The sequence below is a fragment of the Anser cygnoides genome, chromosome 1 (genome assembly GCF_040182565.1).
Source record: "Anser cygnoides isolate HZ-2024a breed goose chromosome 1, Taihu_goose_T2T_genome, whole genome shotgun sequence".
Classification (NCBI taxonomy): Eukaryota; Metazoa; Chordata; class Aves; order Anseriformes; family Anatidae; genus Anser; species Anser cygnoides.
The window spans coordinates 197,623,108-197,647,130 of NC_089873.1; the positions used below are offsets into that span (position 1 = coordinate 197,623,108).

Sequence of the window (24,023 nt, forward strand, 5' to 3'; positions counted from 1 at the left end):
CGGGCAGCGGCCCGCCTGCCTGCGCCCGCCCGCACCGCCGGACAGCAGGAGGGGTTTTGGGGGGTGAAAAAAGGGGGTTCGCCGCCCGGACCCCCCGAGCCCAGACCCTCCCTGCACCCCGCAGTCTCTTTGTGCCCGAGCTCGCCCCTCCTGCCCGGCGCCCCTCTGTGCGCGCCCACCTCCCCCCTCCCCTGTCCCGCCCGCCCGCGCTCCCCAGCCGCGGGGCCGCGCCGCCAACCACAACTTTTACCCCCCCCCAGCTCCTGTCCCAACTTCCAGGCGCCCGCGCTCCCCTCCCCCGCCGCCCCGGGGTGGGGGGGCACCCCCAACACCCCCCCCGCAAAAAAAACCACAACTCCCCCCCAACACCCCCACACCCAGCAGGGAGCTGCTGCCGAGCCGGGGCCTAGACCCCTAGCTGCCCCGGAGCACCCCCAGCCCCCCAAATCCCCCCCCCCGGGGCGAGGAAGAGGAGGAGGAGGAGAAGAACCGCCTTTAATTAATTAACCGGGCCGGCGCGCAGCCCCGCGCACGCCCCGATGTTATGTTAGGCTATGCACAACTCTCCCCCGGCCTCGCAGCGAGGTGTGGGGGTCCCGGCCCCACAAGCAGGGGTGTTTTAGGGGCAGAGCGCGCTGCCCCCGTAGCAGTGGTACAGGGCGTGCACGTGGCGCCGGCAGGGGTCCACCGCCAAGTAGGAGAAGGTCTGCTCGTGCCTCCTGCCCGAGGGGTACCGCAGGCCGGCCTCGTCCTGGGAGGAAGTGAAAAGAAGTGTGTTAATGGCGACGTGGAGGCCGGGCAGGGAATTCCTGAAAGCTGGGTGAAACGCGGCGCTTCGCCCCAACGGCGGGTTTCGCGGCAGAACAGGACAAACGCTGGTTTGTGCGAGGGTTTTGTCTCCATTCGGATCCTGACGCTACATCAGGCACAGTACTTTTATCCATCCCAATAACCTTATAAGCTTAGCATAGCTGCAGTACTAATATAAAACGCAAAGTTAGGCACGTAAATATAGGATTACACGACACAAACCTAAAATACAGATGATTAAATATACAAGGATCCCATCACGTTTCGTCAAAATACAAAATTATTTAGGGACTAAGTATGCAAAGCTGTTCTATCAATGAGTCTTTCTCAATGAACGTTTGCTTATGCATCCGTTCAGCCTCAAATACTGAAGGAAAACCCTCACTGTAGCGCTTACTAACAACTTTGAACTGTTACCGAAAATGATTTGTGCACCAACCTGCAGAAAGCATCTGGAGAGAACCTAGACACCTAGCTGCACAATTCTACTTCTGAAAAAAACATGTTCAGCTGGCACCAGACACTACAAGAACTGGGCTCTTCAATTTAACATCCTACTTCTGTGCGTGTCCAGGGAGGCTTCAGCCTTGACAGGGCGGCACAGCACAACACCCGCTTCGAATCCAGGTACACAGGAACTAGAGGGGGGCATTCAGGGAGGTGTTTGTTTGGTGCATTCAGCGTGGTAGTTGAACATCTTAAAAATCAACAAATATGTAGCTGGCACCTCCTGTCCCTGACACACTATAGTGCCATCCCGCTGCCCAACACCTTTATACAACACAACATTTGAAGAGATGTAGGTTCTGAGGGAGTTTATATAATGCATATATTTTCCATTTTCTTCAGGAAAATGTTAAACTCCTCGACTAAAGACTATTCCACATTAAAGGAACATCTCTCACAATCTTTTGTTGAAGCTGTCTTCCCTTGCATAAAATAATCCATCTTTTTTCTGGACCAAGAAATCATGGAAACAGTAAGCTCTCCTAGTGGTTAATGCAATCAGTCAGCTTAAAGGAAGAGCTCTGGGTTCCAGTTTCTGCTCCAAAGTTCATCTATGAATTTTATCCAGTAGCTGTTGCAGGCACCCCAGTTTCTCTCCTGTTTTTTCAAGAGGATGAACCCCCTACTATATGTTCTGACATTTTCCCTTGAGGGATTATTCAGGACCATAAATCTTAAATTAAGATAAGCACCACCGTAAAAGCATTGTTTAAGACAGGTAGAGATTTGATACGTTTATTCACCGCATTTTCTGGTGGTAGTCAAATACCACAAGCTAAAAATAGCATTCTATTTTTAAGAAACAAAGCATACAAACCCTGTAGCTCCAATTTTAAGATACCTAACTCTCTACAGATGTTTTACAGGGATCCGTGTGTATCAAATGCTGGATTCTCAATAACAGTAAGGAGAGCAAGCTTTATGATTTTACAGTACTCAGCATCACAATGCCTTGGAGTTTGATCCAAAAGTGACTTAAGTTCATGCACAAAACAAAGAAAGCAAGAGACCAACGTCAAGATGTGATTACTGGTTAGATTAAACTTATTTTCTATTGCTATTGAAGATCCCACTTCTGCAGTCCTTACTGAGTCAATCTACGTCAGCTCAGTTTTTGACTGTTTAAAGACAAGTTTGCACATCAACACAAGAACAAAAATAACTTCTTGGTGATCAGGCGTTTCAAGAAACTCCAGAGTATAGCGAACCTGGTATGAGGAAAACAATAAATCTGATCAAGTTAAAAGGGTCCTTAAATTTATTTTAGTTAGTAAAGAGGCCATTAAAACAACAAGAACAAAACTAAAGGATTTGACCATAAAGGCACTGGAATTTATGTGGAGTTACTCTGCTCCTTATAGCAATTGGGTACATAAGGAATCATACCAATTCTATCTGCAGTTTGGACTTAGGTTCAGACATGTAGTGGGTGGAATGATTTGATGTGCTGATACAGAGTGGGATCATTTTACTTTTTCTTTGTAGGAATACAGATAATCTGCAGATGATTGAAAAAGAACACATGCATAGCGTAATACAGAAATGATACTGCTGAACGTCTCTCGGAACAGCATCCTTTAATCAACATTTTTTAAAGAAGAATTTTTGAGTAAGTTATTTATTACAATGATTTCTAACATTGCTATAGTTAGGTTTCAGATAAAAAAGATTCCAAAATAGCAATTACCATCCAAATACGTCAGCTATAACAAAGTTTCACTAGCTCCAAGATTTAAAATGATTTCTCTCGTGATAGCCAGGTCTACAAAGTTCTGATGCTAAACAGATCTGTAGATATTTATAACTACACCCTAATACCTTTAAATATCAAGATTGAGAGATCTGACTACTTCAGGATTAAATTTCTTCCAAACTGCTTTTTAACCATACCCCTTTCAGAGATTGTCAGATTCCATCACTGATTTTGATATGATCACACCACAGAGTTATAGCTCTGTTGAGACAGACTTGCTAAAATGGAGGCACCACTCACAATTTTCATACAATATCGATGACAGTTTACTTTCTGATTACCTGATTTTAATATTGCTCTTTTTTCTAGATACTGTTTACAAAATGAGATCTCATTAGCCAAAACTTAAAAACTAAGTAAAAAGAAAGCGATGGTGTCAGGATGGCGTTACATAAAATTAATTCCTGATTCCATTTGTACTTGTGCAAATATACAACTATTTATTTATCCATTTATTAATTCAGCTTGCAAAAATGTGGGTTCTTCTAACTTCTCAGCTGCAGTTCAAGTCACCTTTACCAAAACAGCTTTCCTTTATGTCAGGCTACGAGGGTATGTCCATTTCTTTCAGATACAAACCCAGAAAATATGGCTTATAAATTGTCACCTCATCACAAAATACTCTACAGTTATTTACTAAATGAACTCAGAAACTACATCTACTGCAGAAATGTTTGTCTCTTTGAGAGAAAGTTTTCATCAAAAGCACAAGACATTTGTGTTCTATTAAGTACCTTTCCTGTAATTTCCAAGTAGAGTTTTGTTTCACAGAACCATCAGACAATCCAGACCCATTTGCTTAAGACTCTGTATGTTCTGAGGGAAGTTTCTTCAAGATTTCATGAGTGGAAACCAGAATTTTAGAACTCTCCTTCACTTCACAAATTTTCAGAATATGCAGTAAAGCTGAACTTTCCCCCAAGGCTATAGAAAGGATTACATATTCTGTATTTACACTGGATTTTTTTTGTCCATCCATTTCTTTGTTTTCAAAAAAATTTGCTGAAGGTTGCTTTTTTTTTTTTGCCCTTTTTTTTTTGTAATACTGATGATATTTGATGTATAGCACAGACAGCTATGGGAGCTCTTAAATATCTAAACATCTACCTAAACATAGGAGTAGTCTGCAATGTTCATGCCCATATGTTTGATTCAGAGATGAGGGGAAAAACATTAATAACAGTAAAATATCACATTATCAGTTGCGTTTCTTGTTTTACTTTATTTTTTATTAAAGTTTGCAGCCCAGTAGAAAGGTGAACTGTGATACATAAGTGCTTATTTTTAGAAAACATTTTAGAAGCCTTCTACGAATTACACATACTACTTAAAAGATGATGACCCACAGATGAACAACCGGGGTATTGGCAACCTAAAGGGAAGTTTGCGCAGTCTGAAATGACATCAGCTATTTCTTTTGGATGTAGGTACATTATCTGCTTACATATTCTGGTTACTCAAGAAGGCTTTGGAGTAGTAACAACTAAACGCCAGGTATGCTGAATCTAGCAAACATGCAGCCAGTTCTCAAACTTATCTTGATGGTAAATGCATGATTTTGCAAGAGAAACAGAAAGGAATGAGACTTGACAAGGGAGGGGAAAAGAGGTTAGCAGTCATCTCACCATTCTCACCCTTTCATATACTCAATTTTCTTGCAGTCTTTACAGTAACAGATGCAATACAAGCTATGCAGAAAGCTCTAGCAATATTTCAAAGAACAGAACTATATAAAGTCGAGTGGATTCTTAATCCTTACTTCTATCTTAAGCAAATATAGAATTACTCAGACCTAAAGATTTTAATTTTTTTTAATAAAGTAGTTTCTGGATAAGTATTATGACTTTAAGTGTAATTCAGTAAACATATTTTTAGTGAACTACACAAATAAAACTTTAGCTGGTGATAATTGATGAAGAGTTACTCAAGAGTGCAAGCAGGATGAGATCAGGGACAGAGTTCATGAATAAACAATAGCAACAACTATGGAAAAATAACCCTTGAAAATGGAGTATTATATTTTTGTTATGTAAATGTCAATTCAATATTTTCATGCTATGCATGTTACTTCCAGTAAAATCCTGTACGATAAAATTGTTAATACTTACATATGCAGACACTCTGAAGACAGTTGAAGTAATGCTTATTTCTTTTGTTTCAGGATTCTTTTGAACACTGAAAACCAGGGGAATAATACATACTTAATATTTACAGTATTATTAGAATCCTTCATTCAATAAATATATTTATTAAATATATTTAAAATACATTTTAACATATTCATTGTTGTTCTTGCTCAAATTTGATCAAGTTCAAATTAATAGTTTAAGTTCAACTCTTGTTACATTGACCATGAAAAGCTACACTGTTAGATAACAGGGATATTATGACAACTGAAAACTACTGAATAAAAATGTGTCTAATCATCTGAATTGGTCTTACTGTTTTCAGCCACTAAATCTCAGCAATATTACCCAGGCCTAGAGTATAAAGTATCCAGTATGAAGTTTGCATTTTGATAGCTATGAAAAGTGACTCAGCTAAAGATTTTGTTAAAATCCTTTCACATATTCTGCAAGAAAAAAAAAGCTGCAAAGTGAACCGCATCTTAACTCAGACTACAAATGGTAGCGTTAGTATTTTTAAAGAAATGCAAACTTCAGCTCATTTTTAATCAATATATAATTATGTTTTAAATCCATTTTTCCTCCTTTAGAATGTTGTATACATGGACAGCTATGCAACTCAGGATGGTATTATTTCTGAATTTTTCAATTTCTAGACATGTTTGTTGTGGACTTCCAGTTCTTCTGTCACTATTACTGATCACACTAAGATACTATTGCAGAGTGGCCAGTTATCTCAACATATTTTTAAATAAATTATTTTCCTCAGGTCTGCTTTAAGTGATGCTTATATTTCTTCCTGAGTTAGATGGTGTAACTTGTATTAATTTATCTAATTTCACAGATTCTTATTTAAGATGACAGCGTGGATTAATTGAGCTTTATAGGTTCCATACTTACGGAGTTCCAAGGAGTACATAGCTCAGAATGTGCCTTGTCACAGGCAGGTTCAATTCCCTAGAAAGGTCCCCAAAATAGCCAAGTTTCTATAACGTGTGTTAAGCACAGTCTAGTTGTACACTGCACCAACTCCAAGCTATGAGAGCAGTTCCCCATCATCATTGCTTTCACAAAGCTTCTTTTTATAAGGACAAACAAAACGCAGGCCGACCAGCATCATTCGTGTTGATTCAACCTCTTTAACCAGTTAAAAAAATGACTTTAACTGATTTCTTCTGCAGAGTAACAACAGTCATGTGTGAATTAAGCCTATACTGTGAAGTTGATCTTTCCTGTGGTGAGTCAGTAACGAGGCTTTCTCAGAATTTTTTGCTGTAACTCACATGTTGATAGACTCAGCAGTGGATTAAGACGGCATTGCTGAAACTGGTACCGGCCCCAGTTGTCTGCCTTACCACCCCTTATGAGATTAGTGCCTTCCCAGCAGGGACAGCTCAACTGGTTCATGACTCAGCTTCTGAACCACTGCAGTTTACAGACCAGCATATTAAGATAAACTAAAATGGATGTCAGTTTATGCTAACGTACAGGGCTGTAAACTCCAGCAGTTCAGGAACTGTTTAACCGCGTCTGCTAGAAGAGTGACAACTTTGAGAACAAGGTATAGAGCAGAAGTGGGGTCAACACTTTCTACCACACATCACCACCCTGAAAAGCTGCAGTTGTGTTTAAGTTACTCTGGCTCCACATTTTTCCATCTGAGAATAATAGCTTTCAATTTCTGGTTTCTACATTTTTGTATTATATACATATATATCTAGGATACCAAAGTAAGGAGTGACAGAAAATAAATCTTCGTATTTATTCCACTGCATTGAGAAATTTTCCTCTTGTGGTTAGCTTCCTGTAAGTCATTTTTCAGACTGAGTGTTTATTTCTAGTACTTTGGTTAATTTTAAGGCAAAATAACGTATCTGCCAAAATCAGATGAGATACTCCTCTTGCTGGCTTGAGAGAAACCAGGATGTTGTCTTTGACAAACTTTTTATTTTTTTTAAAGGTTTTAGAAAAATACTGCCTTGTCTTCTTGAAGATGATATTTTTCTGTAAAAATATTTTATAATACCCACTTTTTTCTTCCAAATTGTTAAGTCCTACAGTACTAATTGAATATCAAAGTTTCTTCATTTCAATGTGAATCTATCCTCAGTTTATGAAGAAAAAATCTTTCTAATCATGTCTCAATTTACTTTGAATTGAACTTATATCCTAACCTTACTGGCAATATTTTACTAGGCTTTCCAAACGTTAAAAGAACAACCCAGTGCTTTCACATAAATTCATTTATTTTCAGGGAAAGGAGAAGACACAGACGGAAGGAGAAGAGAAAAATAACAAGACACTACAGCAGCTGCCATCAGTGAGAGACACTGTCAGAAAAATCAGGAGTTTAGTACAGAAAACAAGATTTATCAACTTAGGAGATCACAAAGATTTGTAGATTATATCTTAACTAACGTGCTTTTGTCATGTAAATGTGTTCTTTAACGGAACCAAAAATACTACAACAATCATTTTGATTTTTTTTTAGGTTACACAGGACACGACTGAAATTCTGGATGGACTCAGTTGGTCACAGGTTAATTACTGCTGGGTTAGTATCAACAAGTTGTTCATAAATTCATTATGAAGCAATTATTACTCATTTTCTGAAGTAGAAAACCTCTGCCATTTCATAGTTTGATTTGGAATTCCTTAGCTGTGCTTGTTAAATAGCTAGAGCAGTTATTTTTAAAAGATTGTTACACTCTCTCATTATAAAACCGTATAAGTGGAAATGGTTTAGTAAAATGAAATACCAAACCTTTTGACACTATTTTGAACTTTAGTGCCTGGGAGCTGGAACTCAGGAATGGCAAGAAGTAACTGTAAGAAAAAGAAGTGGGAAAACCTCGTAATAGGTCTGCTACTCTGGACACTAGAGACACTTTTGTGGAACTCTTCATATGAAGGCTCTTTCCCTTAAGAAAAACTTTTGGACCAAACAAACACCAGTAAGTTTAGTCTGGAAGCATACCGTGATTGGCCTAAGTTCACCTGTAGGGACTAATTTTTCAATGCACATCAACTAAGAGCTAATAATACTGTCAATTTGTTTTCTACCAAGTCTTCTGAGCTGTCAAGACAAAAAATAAAAAAATAAAGTACAGTTTATGGAACTTCTCAATACTGTAAGTTTACATCACTTAGCAAGTTTTTGTCACTTTACAGAGAGTACAATGTATCTAGTGAGATTGCAATCCAAGATGAGAAGAAACCAGACACAGGATAACTGTCTAGAAAAGAAGAATTTAAAAATAGTTGGGTTTTGACAGGAATTTTAAGGTGAATCCTTTGGTAAAACAATTTAAGAGACCAATACTGTCATGAGCTATTATTTACAGAAAATAAGAGGCCATAAGAAAGTACTTTCATCGCTTTACTGTCTAGTATACATTGTGCAAAAATGAAGTGACACAGTACAGAGCACAGACTGGAAATTAGAAATCAAACAAGTCAAGACTGGCATGAGGGGTCCTCTTCAGAGCTTCATTGCTTACCCTTTCAATGTTTTTTTTCTCTCTTAAGAAGGTGGTAACAAAAACAAAACAAAACAAAGAAAACACATCATCATCATTTTGGATAAACCGGGGAAAGGAAGAGTAGAGAGAAAGCAATGTGACAAATGTGACTGTGAATGGGGAGAGAAAGTCTGAAATGAGGAGATGGAAAACTTTTCTGATTGGATTGACAAATAAGTTCGTATCAAAGGAGCAAGATAAAAGATATAGTTACATTGTGACTTGTTTTTTCAAGTACTAGTCAGTGCAAACACCAGCTCCACTGGCAGTGAGACATCTACAGACATTAGTCACAGGAATGGAGAGACACACGGTAGATAAGTATCAAAGAACAGTGATGTCACATGAAGTGAACAGGTGTGTTTTAAAACTGTGGAGGATAGAAAGCTAGCTGACAACTGCAAAACAAAAAAACAAAAGTAGCACACGAGAAAAGTCACAGAAATACGTAATGGGACAACAGGGAATGGGTTGAGGATGTGGGAAAAGCAAACAATGAAAGCGGTATGAAATTTTGGGGAAGACTTTGGAAGGTGCTTTTGTGGTTTTGTTTGTTCATTTGTTTGTTTGTTTGTTTTGTTTGTTTTAATAACGAGAACTACTCAACATCCTTATCAGAGTTTACCATAGAAAAAGTAAGAAGGGGGAAAGGTTTAAGGAGACGTGAAAGCAAGGACGAGGAATGGCTCATAACAAAGCTTTAACCTGTATAGGGAAAAAAAAAAAAAAAAAAAACTCATCATCAAAAGGAAACAAGAAAGTGAAGGAACTGATTAGATTTGGTGTTTTGTCCTAGGTCAACTCAACAACACAAGAGCAGAAACAGTTGCAGTCAATGCACAGCAAACTGAGGCCAAGGATTAGCGTAAGGAACAGTCTGTTTCAAGTGCAACTATTTAAAAGAAAGGGAAGGCAGAGCTGAAGTACTGATAGATCCTTTTACATCATATTACGTATTTCTGAAGGATCCGCTAGATTTCTCTCTATGTGAAAATATCAAAAATGAAGTTCACACTAGTAAGAAAGCTTTGGTGACTAATCACAAGGTTCAAATTAATAAATGCAGCAACCCAATGTAGTTATTTCTAAAAAATCTTCTTGGAATATTTATAACTTTTTGTTTGTTTGTTTCAGTGGTTCCTTTAGAAGTATCAGCTGTTCTACTGCTACTTTAATCATTTGTTTATAAAATTTTTAATTGTATAAATGATTAAAACTAAATTTTATAAATAATTCCCTGGAAACAGCATATGACTAAATCAATGCAGACCCTGAAAAGTATTGACTATTAGAAAATCTGGGGGCTGCTTAGCAGTTATTAAGGTTTTGTAAACTTCTTTGGTTAAGTATTACAAAAAAATGCCAAGAAAGAAGCCAAATATTTTGTTTTACATATTGTTTGGAGGCAGCAAGCTACACACAAGTGCTACAGAAGTCAAGAAATATTCAGGTGAGTCACTGAATCTAACCCTTTCACCATATCTTTGTTCAGGCAGACTTTACTGTTAAGTTTCACCAATGGCATTTTAAGAACAGACTCAACGATGAAGATAATTTACACGTGATTTTTTTTTCTAGTGTGCTTGTGTATAATCTTAAAATAGGAGATGAAGTAACAGTTGGTAATCCCACCATTCCAAATACAGCCAAGGAGAAAAAAAACAAACAACAAACCCCACACAATTCCTGCTCTAAACAATTTGAAGTCTTTGTTTTGTTCACTCCAGTGCATTACGTAGTACAAGAACTCTGATAACATGGATACTATCTCACATTTCAGAGATCTGCAATTGTTTTCTATTGTTCAGATTCATACTGTCCTTTATACTATCCCACCAATACTGTGGTGGTAAAGTGTAGAATATGAATACAATATAGAATTTTAGTAACATGGCTGATGAGCTGCATATTCCCATTAGCTCAGCTAGGAATGCATAACTGACAATGACATTCCATTTCCCACAAACAAGGAAGTACGAAAGTTTGTCAGTCAGTGAAGTCAGCATATGGGTATACCAAAACAGGGAGAAACTTGCTATTTTTTTTTCCTGAATTGGCATCTTTGATCAGTCACCTCTAATCTCAAGCAAAAAATACATAAATGCCAAACAATTCCATATACCAGACCCGGCAAAAAAATGTGTGTTAGCTCACTGTCATGCTGATAGATGGGTTCTACCACAGCTGTATGCTACAAGAAGTGTATCTGTGGAGCAAAGAATGCCAAAATCCAACTGAATTTTTAAAAATAATAATAATCAGATGGAATAAAGCATAAACAGAACTAAAAAATTCAACTGATGTTATTCAGTTTTTAAATCCTAAAAGCTTGAAAGTAGTCCAAGACTATCTATCCAAGACTAACTTGTTGATACAGTGGAAACACAACCTAGTTCCGGTGGCATGCAATATTTTCATTAGAGGACTACAGAAACAAAAGTCTTTAAAAAAAATCTTTAAATTGGGAGTGAACTACAAAACATCAATACCCATTCCTGTGATACAATAAAAAGGTTTTACGTAGGACAGCTGCCATTAAAATTACATATATTTTGCCACCGAAGTACTACCCTCGTTGCGGGGTATTTTAATAGCTGAATGTAAATAAGCTTGCAGGTTTATTAAATAACGGACCTATTTTTGAAGCAGTAATGCACAGTAAATTTACAGTAATTCACACAAAGTATCTATGCCCAGCACATACATACACATTTGTATAGAAAAGAAAACACTTGCCTCACCAGGTCTTTATATAAAGCTTTTGTAGTTTCTAAGTATGGGCCAAGCATGTCTTCGAACTGGCAAAGAGCTCCTCCAATACAAAGATGCTTAAAAAGACAGAACAGAAATTCTTTGCGGTCTGATTGACTGAATAAATCATAATGGTCCGAATCTTCCAGAAGCAAGACCTTATGGAACAAGAAAATAATAAAGAAATTAAATAGACAAAAATTTCTTATTTGTGATTAAGTATACAAACAACTACTTTGCTGTATATCACACAATTATGTTCATTATGTTTTATATGAATGAGGGATGGAAATAATTAGTACTTTTCTCTAAATCCTTCTTCCAATGATGCAATTAGATTTAAAATACTGTCAATACAACTGTCAGATTTGTGCCCACAAAACATAAGGGAATATTTTTCAAGAATCTTGTGATTCATTGCTTAATTGCTCATCAACCTAATGAAACAATCAATAACCTGAAAATAATCTAGCTCTATCTGGTATGTTGATCACTACCAATTAGTTTGTCTTTGGTAACTTTGACCGCATTTGCTTTTTGCCTCTAAGCTTTTACAGTTATCTCACATTCCTAAAGGAATCCCAGAGGAGATCACTCAAATTCACACCATTCTTTACTGCCGAGTTTAGTGAGCGTTTATCTGTACCACGGATAAGCCAGGCATGCTATTCAGCTGCTTCCATGTGTCCCACCTGCCTTTTGCTGCAATATTATGTGAACACAGGGTTTTTCCTAGATTAGCCCCGACACTACCAGCTGTAAGGGTGGGCAGAAACTAATTCAGCACAACAACAAAATGTAGGTACCAACCTAGATGCAGGCAAACAGGTCTAAGCTAGACTTGAACTTACTGCTCTGTGGCCCTCTTTTAGCTTCGCTACCCATCTGAGTAACAAAGGATCAGGACAGCAGCTGTTGTTGGTGACTAAATACATATTCCAATCTCCTCCTTGGCTGAACCAAGAGAAGGCAGGTCAAAATGAAACACGAAGTTTTACAGCTGAGGGCCACCCTCTGCCACCTGCTGACACCAGGACACTGGACAACTTGCTGCCCCCTACAGTCTACAATTCTAGGGTGCTGACTAATCTAATCTGAAGCTTTTGAGCTCAGTTGTGGAAGATCTGACTCTTAGCTCTTTCTGCCATCTTAAATCTTGTAAGTAGGAATCATGCTCATTACAAACGAATGTGAGTCCTTCACCCTGTAAAAGCAGTCACGCATTTCTTCCAAGGGAAGGAAAATGAAGAGAGACTGAAACTCCAATGACTCATTTTAAATGTTGCCTCTAACTTTATTACATCAAATATACTTAATTTTCAGAAAACATTTCACACAGACCCAACTTATAAGTAAATAGATAGCATTTTGAACTGCGAGGCTACAAACCACATCTGAAATTCAAACATGAGCTTGAGTTCTCTGCTTTTCCCAGAACTTTACAAGACAGACCAGTATTTCAGGCCACATCCTGTAACCAGTGTCACTGGTTCAAATACATCGTCTTCAAAGGATTTGCCAAGTGCAAATGAGTGCAACTCTATAATTATTAAGTACTTACGTTGATTATATATACAAGGAAGAGCAAAATCCAGTTCTCCCACACTATGCTTTGCTAATGCTAAACAAACATAAGTAATAAAAATTTGTTTTAGCTTATGAAGTCAAAAGAAACACTTACAATGAAGACATGTTGATTAAGAAGGTGACACTCTTAAGAGAGATTCTTTTTCAGAATCATCTGCTCTCTAACACCTCCACTGGAATGTGACAAACAGAATTTTCACCTTGCAGGCCTGTTTAAGGGTTATATTTAGTCCTTTTCCAATGTTACAGTACAAAATCATTTCTCTTTTCTTAGTTTCCTCTCCTTTATTTCAGCTCAAAATATCTGAAGCTACGTTTCCTTAAATACCTTCACATATGATATGGTCAGCATTCCTGGTGAAGAATGCTTCAGGATGCAGTTATTGAGTGCATTCAATTTCATAAGCTACCTGGATGGTTGGGTGAACCTGCAGCTCTGGGTGTCATAGGACCTTTCCATTGGCACCACTTGTTTTCTAGGAAAAAGAGTAGCTGGATTTCCCCACACATCCCCAAGCAGTGACTGCTTGTCAAAGTGGTGGGGAGAAGAAAGTTTTGCCTTTTTTTCCTACTTAAAAAGATAAGAGGGCCCAACTGGAAAATAGCCACTGTCTTGATACTCAGGCACTGCAGTGCTTTAGTCATTTCTATCACATGGCTGTCGATTCCCATTTTTATCTTCAAAGGTACTGTCAGAAAAAAAATACTGGAAAAATACTGAAAAACGTGTCCTTTGGAACCTAACGGAGTACAAGAAATTAGAAAGAATTATTCATTGCTATACTGACCTTCCTTAATTCATCAGAGATAAGAATATCATCATAATATTCATCATAACATTTCACAATGTGTCCAGTTTCTCTAACAATTCCTTCAGTGTAGAGCCGATCAAAAAATGACATGGAAATCTGTGTACAGGGCACTACTATAGCTTCAATTTTTGTCACTTTGGAACCTGGAATATAAAGGAAATAGTCACATCAAGCCTGTTGTGATAAATACAAGAGAAGAATTTCCATGTAGTAATTGTTTCACAATTATTCATAATTTGATATGGTGTGGAAATAATTAACTTCTGTAAATGGTTGTGTGGCACATTCTTAAAAAAAAAATACAGACCACATAAGTATGACTCAGTCATACAGTTCCTCAAAAAACAAAGAAAGCTGAGAAACAAGGGTAAAGAAAACATTAAATTCAGCCAAACACTAACACTACATTAAGGCTCATGTGTTTGCTCCCCCTGTTGGCAACAGTATCAATCATAATAGATAAAACACCATGTGAAACTCCACATCACATTAGATCACATCCTAGAAAATCATATTCCACAACTTAAGCTATATCTGAGAACAAAATACCACATTTAAAGTAGAAAAGTCACTAGCTGCTAACAGCAGCCAGCAAAGCAAAACAAAATCCCACAACCCCAACACATTTTTTGTTTATCTGAACTTTTCACAAAGTTATTTTGTAGCTACCTACTGTAAGCTTTACTAGTTAGCTATTTCAGAAGATGAAAAAAGTACTGTCAGCATTTCCTGCATGAATAAGGAGTATTCTTTCTGCAACCAATAAGTACAGGTATATTTTCCTTTTTTTTTTTTTTTTTTGTTTGTTTGTTTTCTGTGCTTGTGAGTCATCTGAGGCTGGATCTTCTTGGTCATAGACATTTAGTGCCATCTGAGATGCTCTGTAGTACTTTGTTTAACAAGGTATCAGTCCATAAGGGCACGTATCTTCTTTATATACAGTGTTACATCTACAGATCTGTATGCATGGTGTTGGTAACTTGAGACATCTTAAATAGCATTGGACTCATATGTTTAAGAAGCACTGGACACAGTCCAGTTCCATCTGCTCTCTACAGACCAAGGGTTCAGCGAGACACAGGGCTTTGAGCAACCTGATTTAGTGGGAGGTGTCCCCCTGCCCATGGCAGGGGGTTGAAACTAGGCAACCTTTAACGTCCTTTCCAACCCAAACCATCCTATGGTTCTGTGAACATGTGCTCTGGTCATCTCCAAGCCCCCCCCAGAATATCCTTCAGAGTGCTTCTGAAAAGGAGAGGAAGAGAGAGCACGACAGAGGATGAGCATGAGGGAAAACATGAGGGCGAACACACTGGCAATGTTTCTCAGCAAAGATAATATTCACAAAATTCCAACTGTCTAGGAGTTTACTCTCATCTTTTCTCATTTGTAGATTCCCTCAATGGTAGACCAGTCAACATCATACTATCAAAAGACTGTTAATTGTACAATTAATTTAAGTGGTGAGCTGACAAACTGATCTAAAGGATCACTAGGAGTAATATTTTGGAAATTTCCAAATTTCACTCTAGACAACAGTATTTCAGGAACAGAAACATGTCAAAAAAGAGCTGCATGAACTATGGCGCTTCCAAAAGCGTATATGACTCTCCATTCTGATCCTAATCTTTGCAAGCATAGCATAACCTAACGTTTCTCTTCCGTCACACTTCCAAAAATCTCAGATATTATCCATAGAGATTATTTATTCACAGGTTAAGTCTTAACAGCAGACTTTTGATACATAAATCCAGGTAAACTGTACACCTACCTGATCAACACTAAGAAAATCAATTAGAGAGAAGTTATAAATAGATGGCTTGAAAATGTGTCTATTAAGCTAAAAGTACCGGCATGAAATTGTACATTTTTTTTACTGGGTCAATGTGATATAAAGAAAATCAATTATATGAAAAAGTTTGGCATTTAATTGCTTGGCTTCATATCTACAGATATGGTTATGACAAAGGGTAACTTTCGTTAAAGAAAAAGTTTTAGGATATTCTCTTTGCTGTCCACATAGGGATTATCAAAAAATCATTAAATTATGTAACCAAAATCACAAGTCAGAAAAAAAGGTGACTTAAAGCTTCTTAACCTAAGCAGGGAGGGAAAGGAGACCTTTAGTTAGTTAGTTAGTTATTACTTCCTTCCAACCCCTCATCCATGGACTCCTCTAACTTTCAGTTCTCTGGATTCCTTTCACAGGGTTATAAATTTATTTTTTTGAGATTTAATAAGAGATAAATCGGCCTCTAACATATAAATTATTTTGTAAAGATAAATGAATCAAAAACTGATTCAAGATTAATAAAAATCAGATGTTAAATAAGTTGGGGGGAAAAAAAAAAAAAGAAAAAAGAAAAAAGAGAGAGACATCTTACATTTTCCCAGTTCTCCAGCTCAGAGTATAAGAAAGTGACCAATTTATAGGCCTTCAATTTGTTAGGATTTTACTGGGGGAGAAGGAAAGGAAAGGAGACACACTTCTGCTCTGAAAAAAGATGTCCTGAAAACTTCCATTGGAAGAAAAAATAAAATCAAGAGCCTATTCAGTACGTCAAAAAACTAAACTGTAAATGGAAAAGTTTGAATATACTGGAAGCTCCTATTCTCCATTTGAGAGGTGAGGCTTGAAACAAGATTCAGAATTTCCTGGAAAAGAGTAACCAGCTTTAATAACACTGTAAAAGTGAGCAATAAAATAGGAAGAAGAAATGTCCCGACAACTCTGCAAATGGAAAACAAAGAGCTGAGAAGTACCGAAAAAAAACTTCTTCATTTTGGAACATCTACAAAGTGCTGCCAATATACTTTTAAATGAACATGTTGCTTATCTAGTATGGGGGAGATAAACCCCAGAAGAGATACATTTAGAATTCCTCCAATGTTTAAAAAAGTCTTGTTCCTCAAGGAAACCTCTTTCAACTTGCTATTTACAAACCAGTTTACATAGAACATATGTAATGCAAGTTTAGGACTCAGTAATAAAAAGTTGGTACTTCTGAAGTAAAATTTGTAAGTTCAAATGACATCTACAATTTTTGCAAATGAAAACCTGTAACAGCAGCCTAAAAAACTGATTATTTAAAGTTACCTCACAGATTTTTAAACCCAATTCCAAAACCAGAAACCATTTAAGCTTCAGGTACGTATGGCAACTCAGAGTCTTTCTTAGACAAATACTGAATTTTTACTTACAGAAAAAAGAATGTATCCCTATCCTTTGAAGATAAATTTTCAAGCGTTAATTGAGTTTAAGCAGATACAGTCCTGCCTCCTTACGACTGCTGACAGGTGCAAGGCTGGTAATGTGTCAAAAGAAAAACTACCATTTAGTTTTCATTGCTGCTATTTAAAAATACAAGAGTCAATACATTAGTTGGAATGCATCAAATGTATTCCTTGTGCTGCTTCTATTTTAGAGATATGAAAGTAAGAGATGAAGGGAGCTTAAAATGTGACAGAACTGTCAGGTACTCTGTTAGGAAGTCAGGAAGAGGGGAAAAAATCCATCCCTACTGCAGTAAGTTAAAAAGTGTGGTGTAAGAAGAGGCAATAAAGCGTGTCTAATCAAAAGAAACAGGAGAATATCCTTACATATAATTTACTTAAAATGTTGTATTTCAAGTAATGTTAAAACTGGAGTACTTAAGACATTGAATTATTGTGGGATTCTACTGGGAATTCCAGCATGTGGGGCAGCTGGGAAGAGAGGGACATTTTGCACTCCTTGATGCTGACTGGGAATACTATGTCTCATAAAATTAAGGTGAGGATGAAAAGCAGCAAAGAGAAACAAACACCGAGATTAAACAACAAAATAAAAGCAATAAAGCCATAAAAGCAATAAAAATTATAGAGACAGATTTTACAGAAAGGAGACAGACAACTAATAGAGAAGAGGTGGAGATAAATGTGAAAGTGAAACCATAACCACTGAATTCAAAAGGAAAATAAACTCTTAGTAAGAAGGTAAAAGGGGACTGCAGCCTGAAAAAAGCAAACAAACAAACAAAAAAACCTCTAAAATATTATATTGAAGTTTTAAATAAAGCTGACAGGGTCTACAAATACTTTCTGTCCAAGTTCATGTTGGGGGAAGGGGGAGGTTTTAAGAACCTATCTAAACTCCACTTTATATTATGGATCATCCCCTAAAAAAAAAAAAAATTACTTATATTTTGGTTTGCTAAAGAATAAATAATAAATGCAGTATTAGAATCAATCAAGATTACATAATTTTCTTCAGATTTTCTAAAAAACAAAACAATCCCACTACCAGTAGTTTCACTCAAGAACAGAAACTTGTTTTTAAAAGTTACTCCACAGTGACAAGTAACTTCTATATCTGGATTAATATTTTAAAGTGTCTGAAGAAGAAAATACTAGATGATTTTGTACTTCCTCCCACTCAAAGCTAATTCTTACTATATTTTCAAAAAATGCACACGAAGACTAACTATAGAAAAATGTGCCAACATTCCTCACCAAAAATAGGCAAAGAATGGGAAGATGAAATTTTAAGAGCAAATGGGGTATACCAGCTGTTCAGGATTTAAAAAGGGAACCCTTCCAGTCCTCAAAACAAAATGCATTACTTCTGTGCTGAGGAAGATTGAGCAGAATCAGGAGTTAAGCTGGGATCCTTGGCAAGTGACCCTCTGCTCTTAACATGAGGTATGTAACCTACTGACCTTCACTACAGGGACTGACAATTCATAGGCTAGACAGATAGCCTTAAAAGATTCTTGCCCAAAGCAGGAAGAGGTTCACCCAGGCTTTGAAATATATTTATCTTCTCTTTGCCAGAGTGAAAAAGAGGCTCCTGAAGGGGGACTTGAGATTTTTTTTTTTGCATGTTATATAATTCAATTGCTTTAACAGCAGGATAGTTTGGAAAATGGATTCTGCTGACAAACAGGTGTCAATGTCTAGTGTCACTGTATATAGTGTGGAAAACCTATGCCAATTCCAGAGAGATAAAGTGGAAAAGCTAAAAAATTCCAAAGCCCCATTAAATATTCACACATACTAAATTACTTGCAGACAAAACAAAAGAACTGAGGACTTCCCACAATACCCTTTTTAAATATTCCTATTAAGGAGAATCACTTTGGAGATGTCAGAGCTCATTTTACGTACAAAATCCCACTACATTATCACATTCAGTCTCCATGACAATTTACGTCTCATTTACATAATTTAAAAAAATGCAGTTTCAAAGTGTTGCCATAAAATCATGTGCTATTGGTCTTTCTTCATCAGCATCTCACCTACATCTTCAGACATAATCAAGTGTTATAAGTGTATAATGATAGGGCAAAAAAAATTAGAAGTCAATCTTATACCATGATGGCAACTACAGCAACCTATCACATGGATCTCTCTTTGCACCCAGATAACTTTTAATGTATGGATACAGCACACCCCTGAGCTCGTGTAAATACATTAAATAATTTTCTGCTTCCTCAGCTTTAATTTGTAACAGAGCAATAATCTCAATCTGTCCTAAATTAGGTAGCTGCATACGTAGAAAAGTGTCTTTCTCCAAATATTATCTAAGAACAAGGTATAATAATAATTCAGATTATTCAACTGAATAAATGGTTTTGTCTGGATAAATAATCAGGTTAACTGAATGTCACAGATATTAAAACCACCTCTAGTAGCTTGGTTTATGAATCAATGCAGGTCTCAGGGAAAAAAAATGTAAAATTTGTTAATTTACTTTTAAAAAAAGTTAAAATATTTCCCTATTATTTAGTAAAAGAATTCATTCTTTAAAATATTTCAACCAGATGAAGGTACAATATATGAACTGTCATTATTACAAAATAGTAAATTAGAAGAGAACAGTTACAACACAAACTTTTTTTTTTTAAGATTTATTCTAAATTTACCCAATGTAGTCCACTGTCCTGAAGGTGAGAGCAACTTTAAACTGGATTTCACATTTGGATCATTAAAAAATGCCTAATATTCAAATAAAAGAATAAGAGTTAATTAGATCAAACATAAAATCATCGTATCCAGTGCCTTAGATATTTTCAAAATAAATTCTAAGGATCCAGTTAGGAAGTGCATTCTGCATGATCTTTCACTTTGGATACCAAATTTCATACCACCAAATACATGCTTTTGTAACTTTGTGTTGCCATTATCTGGAAGATTCAATATCTTCATAGATGCCTATATATGCAGTATGAAGTTCTTGCAGTTAAGAACTTACAGTCCAAGAACAGACAAAAAGGATTAATGAAATTATGGGAGGTGCAGAAGGAAAATGAGATGAAACAATTCTACCTCTGCATGGAATGTTGAGATCAAAAATGAAATGCTAAAATTTACATTTTGTAAATAAAGTTGAAGTTTTGACAAGCGTAGATAGGTAGAAATTATTAAATTGATACAGAAGAAATCCATAAGTTATTGAAGGAATGGAAAAAATGTCCTACAGTAAGATTTCCAGTATTCCATTATTAATTTATCAATAAAAAAAGTGCATAGTTATGTTGATAGTTGACAAGTTTAAATGATAGATAAGTCAATTAAGAAAACCCACCCTGATGTGTACACATACCACCAGAGTGAATGATCACTGAACAAGCTGCTAAGGGAAATGATGGATTTTTCAATCTCTGCATCACCAAATCTCATTATCACCTCTCTGGGACACAGAGAGATCAGACTGTGTAAAGTAATGCTCGCCTCCTTCTCCATTAATTCACAGCTACTTAGAGTCCATCTCTTCTTAGTGATACTTTTACATTTTTAATTCAAAGGAGACAAGCATTGAGAACCTAAATGCATAATTTACAAAGCAAAACGTTTTTACAACTTCAATAATTTGAGATGTTTTTCAGTAGGAGATGAAGTATTAGTGTATTTTTGTGTGAATTCCTTTAAAATACCAAGAGGCTCAATTCTTCATCCAGAGTAACAATATAAAATAGACCTACGACAAATGAAAAGTTTTTTTTTTGTTTTAAACAACAGAGTTGAAGACGATGCTGTTTTTAAAACCACAGGTGATCATTTTTTTTCCACCTGCAAACAAACGAACAGATTTGACTTTGCAAATAATAGAAGTCAAGGACACAAAATCAGCATGAGAGATGAGTCTCAAAAAGCTGAGCCCACAATTCCAGTATAAGGAATGGTACCCAGTAAATTTAAAAATGATGCATTGTCAGATACGTGGTGCATATGCACGCCTAATTATACTGTATATTTACTGTGAGAAAGCAGTAATAGCTCTAAGCTAACAGTATGAATGGCAGTGTATAAAGTCCTAGGTGGACTTCCCAACATTAAGCGTGGTGGCCAAAATGAGTATCCATCTCAGATTCCCATTCTCAGGCCTGAGCGATTAACTTGTTCTATCTTAAAACAGTAACAAGAGTATAGACTGAAATACTTTCAGTGGGCAATACAGTTAACCCATAAGACAGGGTTTGAGCACCATACCTAAATCACCTACTTTCAAAGTGAGCAAATAACATGTTAACATTCCTCCAGTGTTTTCCATCGTGTAGGTTTCCAGTATATGTAATTTCATAGTGAAAAAAAAAAAATCAAATACAAAAGACTTAAAACTACCAAAACAAATTCATCCTTCTGATAGGGCTTAAACTGCTGGTCAAAACTGAACGCTTGTGCCGTGATCCTGCCGTGCATGGACCTGAAACGGAGAAATGAGAAGCAATATTCTGCATACGCTCTAGATACTTACTCACTGTGCACATTTGCCTAGACACACTACATGAGGTCCCACTCAGACCAGTGACTACACTTTTTTTTTTCTCTCTCTTTTTATCCACATACACACACACACACAGCGCTCCGTGGACGGCTGGGGAAACACAGCTGTGGAGCTGCAAGAGACCGGGGCTGACACTGGAAGACAAGGATCAACACCTTTCGCCTCAGAACAAGCGTTTTGCACCGACGGAAAATACTGAGGAGACTTCCAAGTATATAATAAAAAAGGGGGGGGGGGGGGGGGAGGAGACCCGGACCCGCCGCCGGTTCATGTCGAGAGCTCTGCTCCCTCCTTCCCCCCCAACCTCCCCGGGGGGCAGCGGGCTTCCCCACGCCCACCACTTGAGGAGCCGGTCCCGAATGTCCCTGTCCTGCAGGCAGGGGAAGGCTTTCTGGGGCAGCGGGCAGAAGGCAAAGCCCACCGCGCCCCTCCGCTCCCCGGCCGCCATCTTAGAGCGCCGCCGCCTCGGCGGTTGCCTCGGTAACGGCGCGGCGCGGGCGGTGCGGCCCCGGCTCGCTCCCGCCGCGGGGCCCGGCCCCGCTCACAAAGGTTCCGCCGCCTCCTCCTGTCCCGCCAGGGCCCATCTTCTGACGGGATTTCTGTGGTTCTCACAAAGCAAACCCTTTCATTAAACATCAGCCCATTCCCCCCTTTCCTCTGCTCCTATCCATGCAATGGGAAAACTCAGGCTTGCCGAACGAGAGCCTGTGCACACCCGCAGGCAAAGCCGGGAGTGGGACCACCCCTGTTGGCTGAGCCAACGCCACCCAGTCATGCCAAAGTGAATTACGAAACGCCCAAAGTTATGAATTTTGAAGCTGTAATGAATCAGGGCTTCTTCTTACTTCCCAAAGTGTTGAGCCATAGGGAAATCTTGAGGTTCTGCTTCCAGGCTTTTCCCACTGGAAAATTTGAGGAAAGTATGTTGACACTTAAGGAAGTTATTTGTAAAAGCCCAGTAAAGCAAGAGACGCCTCGCAAAATCTCGGAAATTTCCTGCCCTTTTCAGGGACAGCAGCAAGAGCAGACGGCTGCTGCCTTATGCTACATCCCCTAACAATCCACCCTGGCTCCAAAACCAGCTATGGCTTAGCTGCAAATCTCCAAAAATGTCATTTCCCATTAATCTGTTGCTTTGGCTAACCAGCAGACCCATTTATAAGTAAGAAGTTTAACAGTAGCTTTGTTTGTTTCTAATATTGTTTGTTTCTTTTGTTTCCTAAAAAAAAAATAAAATCCCTGAAGCGGAATTGTGTCCGATTTGAGGGGAAAGCAGAGCACAAAGATGCAGCGTGTGCTGCGGGCCAGAGCGGAGAACAGAGATAAAACCATTGGCATTGGCCCTGGAAAGACATCCCACAGATTCAGCTCTGGGATTAATATAAAAATAATTTTTATCATGGGATAAAACAAAAAGCATGCCTTTCTACTTAGTACTTAAATATGATCAAAAAAGGTGACACCTGAAACAAATAATTGTAACCTTATTCCCAACACTTCTCCACCTACTCCAGTGCTACCTCATCTGGTGAATTCCTCTTGCCACTAATATTACTAGCCAGAGATTAAATAGCCCGAGTGAAAGAACTGGTTTGGGCAGGGAGTGATGTGTAGCAACAACTACCAAACACACATTCTCAATTTCAAGTTGTGTAGACTCAAATGCAGATTAAAAAAAAAAAAAAAAAAAAAAAAAAAAGTGAAACTTTAGGTCCTAGACTTCTGGGGAAAAAAAAAATAAAAGAACACTGGCTTTAGTGAGGATTTTCTGTGATTAAAATGTCGAATCAACAACTGTATGCTTAAATCCCACTGAAATCAAGAGTGTTTAAATGCTTTGATGAATCAGAGGTAAGGAAATGAGTAAGGACTTCAGAACTGGCTCAGGAGGATCAGGACAGGAAGCTCTAAACTACTGAATTAATGTCTTTAATATTGTGCAATGTACCTGTCGTAGTTTTATAATTCAACATTTCCAATTTTAAGCAGTTTACAGTAGTAAAAGTTAGAATGGGACTTGGAGTTTGAGCACTGGCTTCATCTTGTGTTGTCACAACAACACAAAGTAGATAGTTAAAGAACTCTTAAACATGAACATTTAACTTTTTTTTTTTTTTGAGTTCATGCTGCTAAGGATTTTATGATCTCAGGGAAGATATTCTGAGGGAGGAAAATATGTTTTTCTGTTGCAGAATGAAGTCTTGTAAGCAATATATTATTAAGCAATAGTAGTACCTCATTCTTTGCCAAACCTATTTTCAGTATTGTTTGTTTTTCACGTATTTACTTACACATGATTTTGAAGAGTTTTACAGTCCTGAGTAAACCATGGCCTTTAAGTGCAAAGCAAACAAACCAGCCTTTCCATGGCAAACAAAAATCAAATTACAG

General features: G+C 37.6%; 1 protein-coding gene and 1 long non-coding RNA gene across 6 annotated transcripts; one reads left to right on the forward strand and one right to left on the reverse strand.

Moving 5' to 3' along the window:
* Positions 1 to 481: 481 nt before the first annotated feature.
* Positions 482 to 22,574, reverse strand: CFAP300 (cilia and flagella associated protein 300). Of its 5 annotated transcripts, XM_048078233.2 has the most exons (7): positions 21,971 to 22,127; positions 21,470 to 21,551; positions 19,771 to 19,843; positions 13,844 to 14,010; positions 11,454 to 11,626; positions 5,179 to 5,245; positions 482 to 751 (listed from the first exon to the last, which is right to left on the reverse strand). In XM_048078233.2, the coding sequence occupies exons 1-7, from the start codon at positions 22,078 to 22,080 to the stop codon at positions 620 to 622; spliced, it is 804 nt and encodes a 267-aa protein (XP_047934190.2). In that variant the 5' UTR covers positions 22,081 to 22,127; the 3' UTR covers positions 482 to 619. The 5 variants fall into 5 exon arrangements, with proteins under 5 accessions (XP_047934190.2, XP_047934192.2, XP_047934187.2 ...); XM_048078235.2 differs by lacking the exon at positions 21,971 to 22,127 and having other exon boundaries at positions 21,351 to 21,471; XM_048078230.2 differs by lacking the exons at positions 19,771 to 19,843; positions 21,470 to 21,551 and having other exon boundaries at positions 21,971 to 22,540.
* Positions 1,303 to 8,047, forward strand: LOC125184579 (uncharacterized). Its single transcript, XR_007168816.2, has 3 exons — positions 1,303 to 1,437; positions 2,803 to 2,926; positions 7,688 to 8,047. It is a non-coding gene; the product is annotated as an uncharacterized lncRNA (long non-coding RNA).
* Positions 22,575 to 24,023: the final 1,449 nt, after the last annotated feature.

Bases quoted from the DNA above. Each gene is read 5' to 3' on its own strand.
- CFAP300 (XM_048078230.2), bottom strand. From the start codon at position 22,268: ATGTTTAATGAAAGGGTTTGCTTTGTGAGAACCACAGAAATCCCGTCA. The intron at 14,011-21,970 runs GTGGGCGTGGGG...TTTATATTCCAG, and splicing joins CGGGACCGGCTCCTCAAGTG to GTTCCAAAGTGACAAAAATT. The intron at 11,627-13,843 runs GTCAGTATAGCA...TTGTTCCATAAG, and splicing joins TCTCTGATGAATTAAGGAAG to GTCTTGCTTCTGGAAGATTC.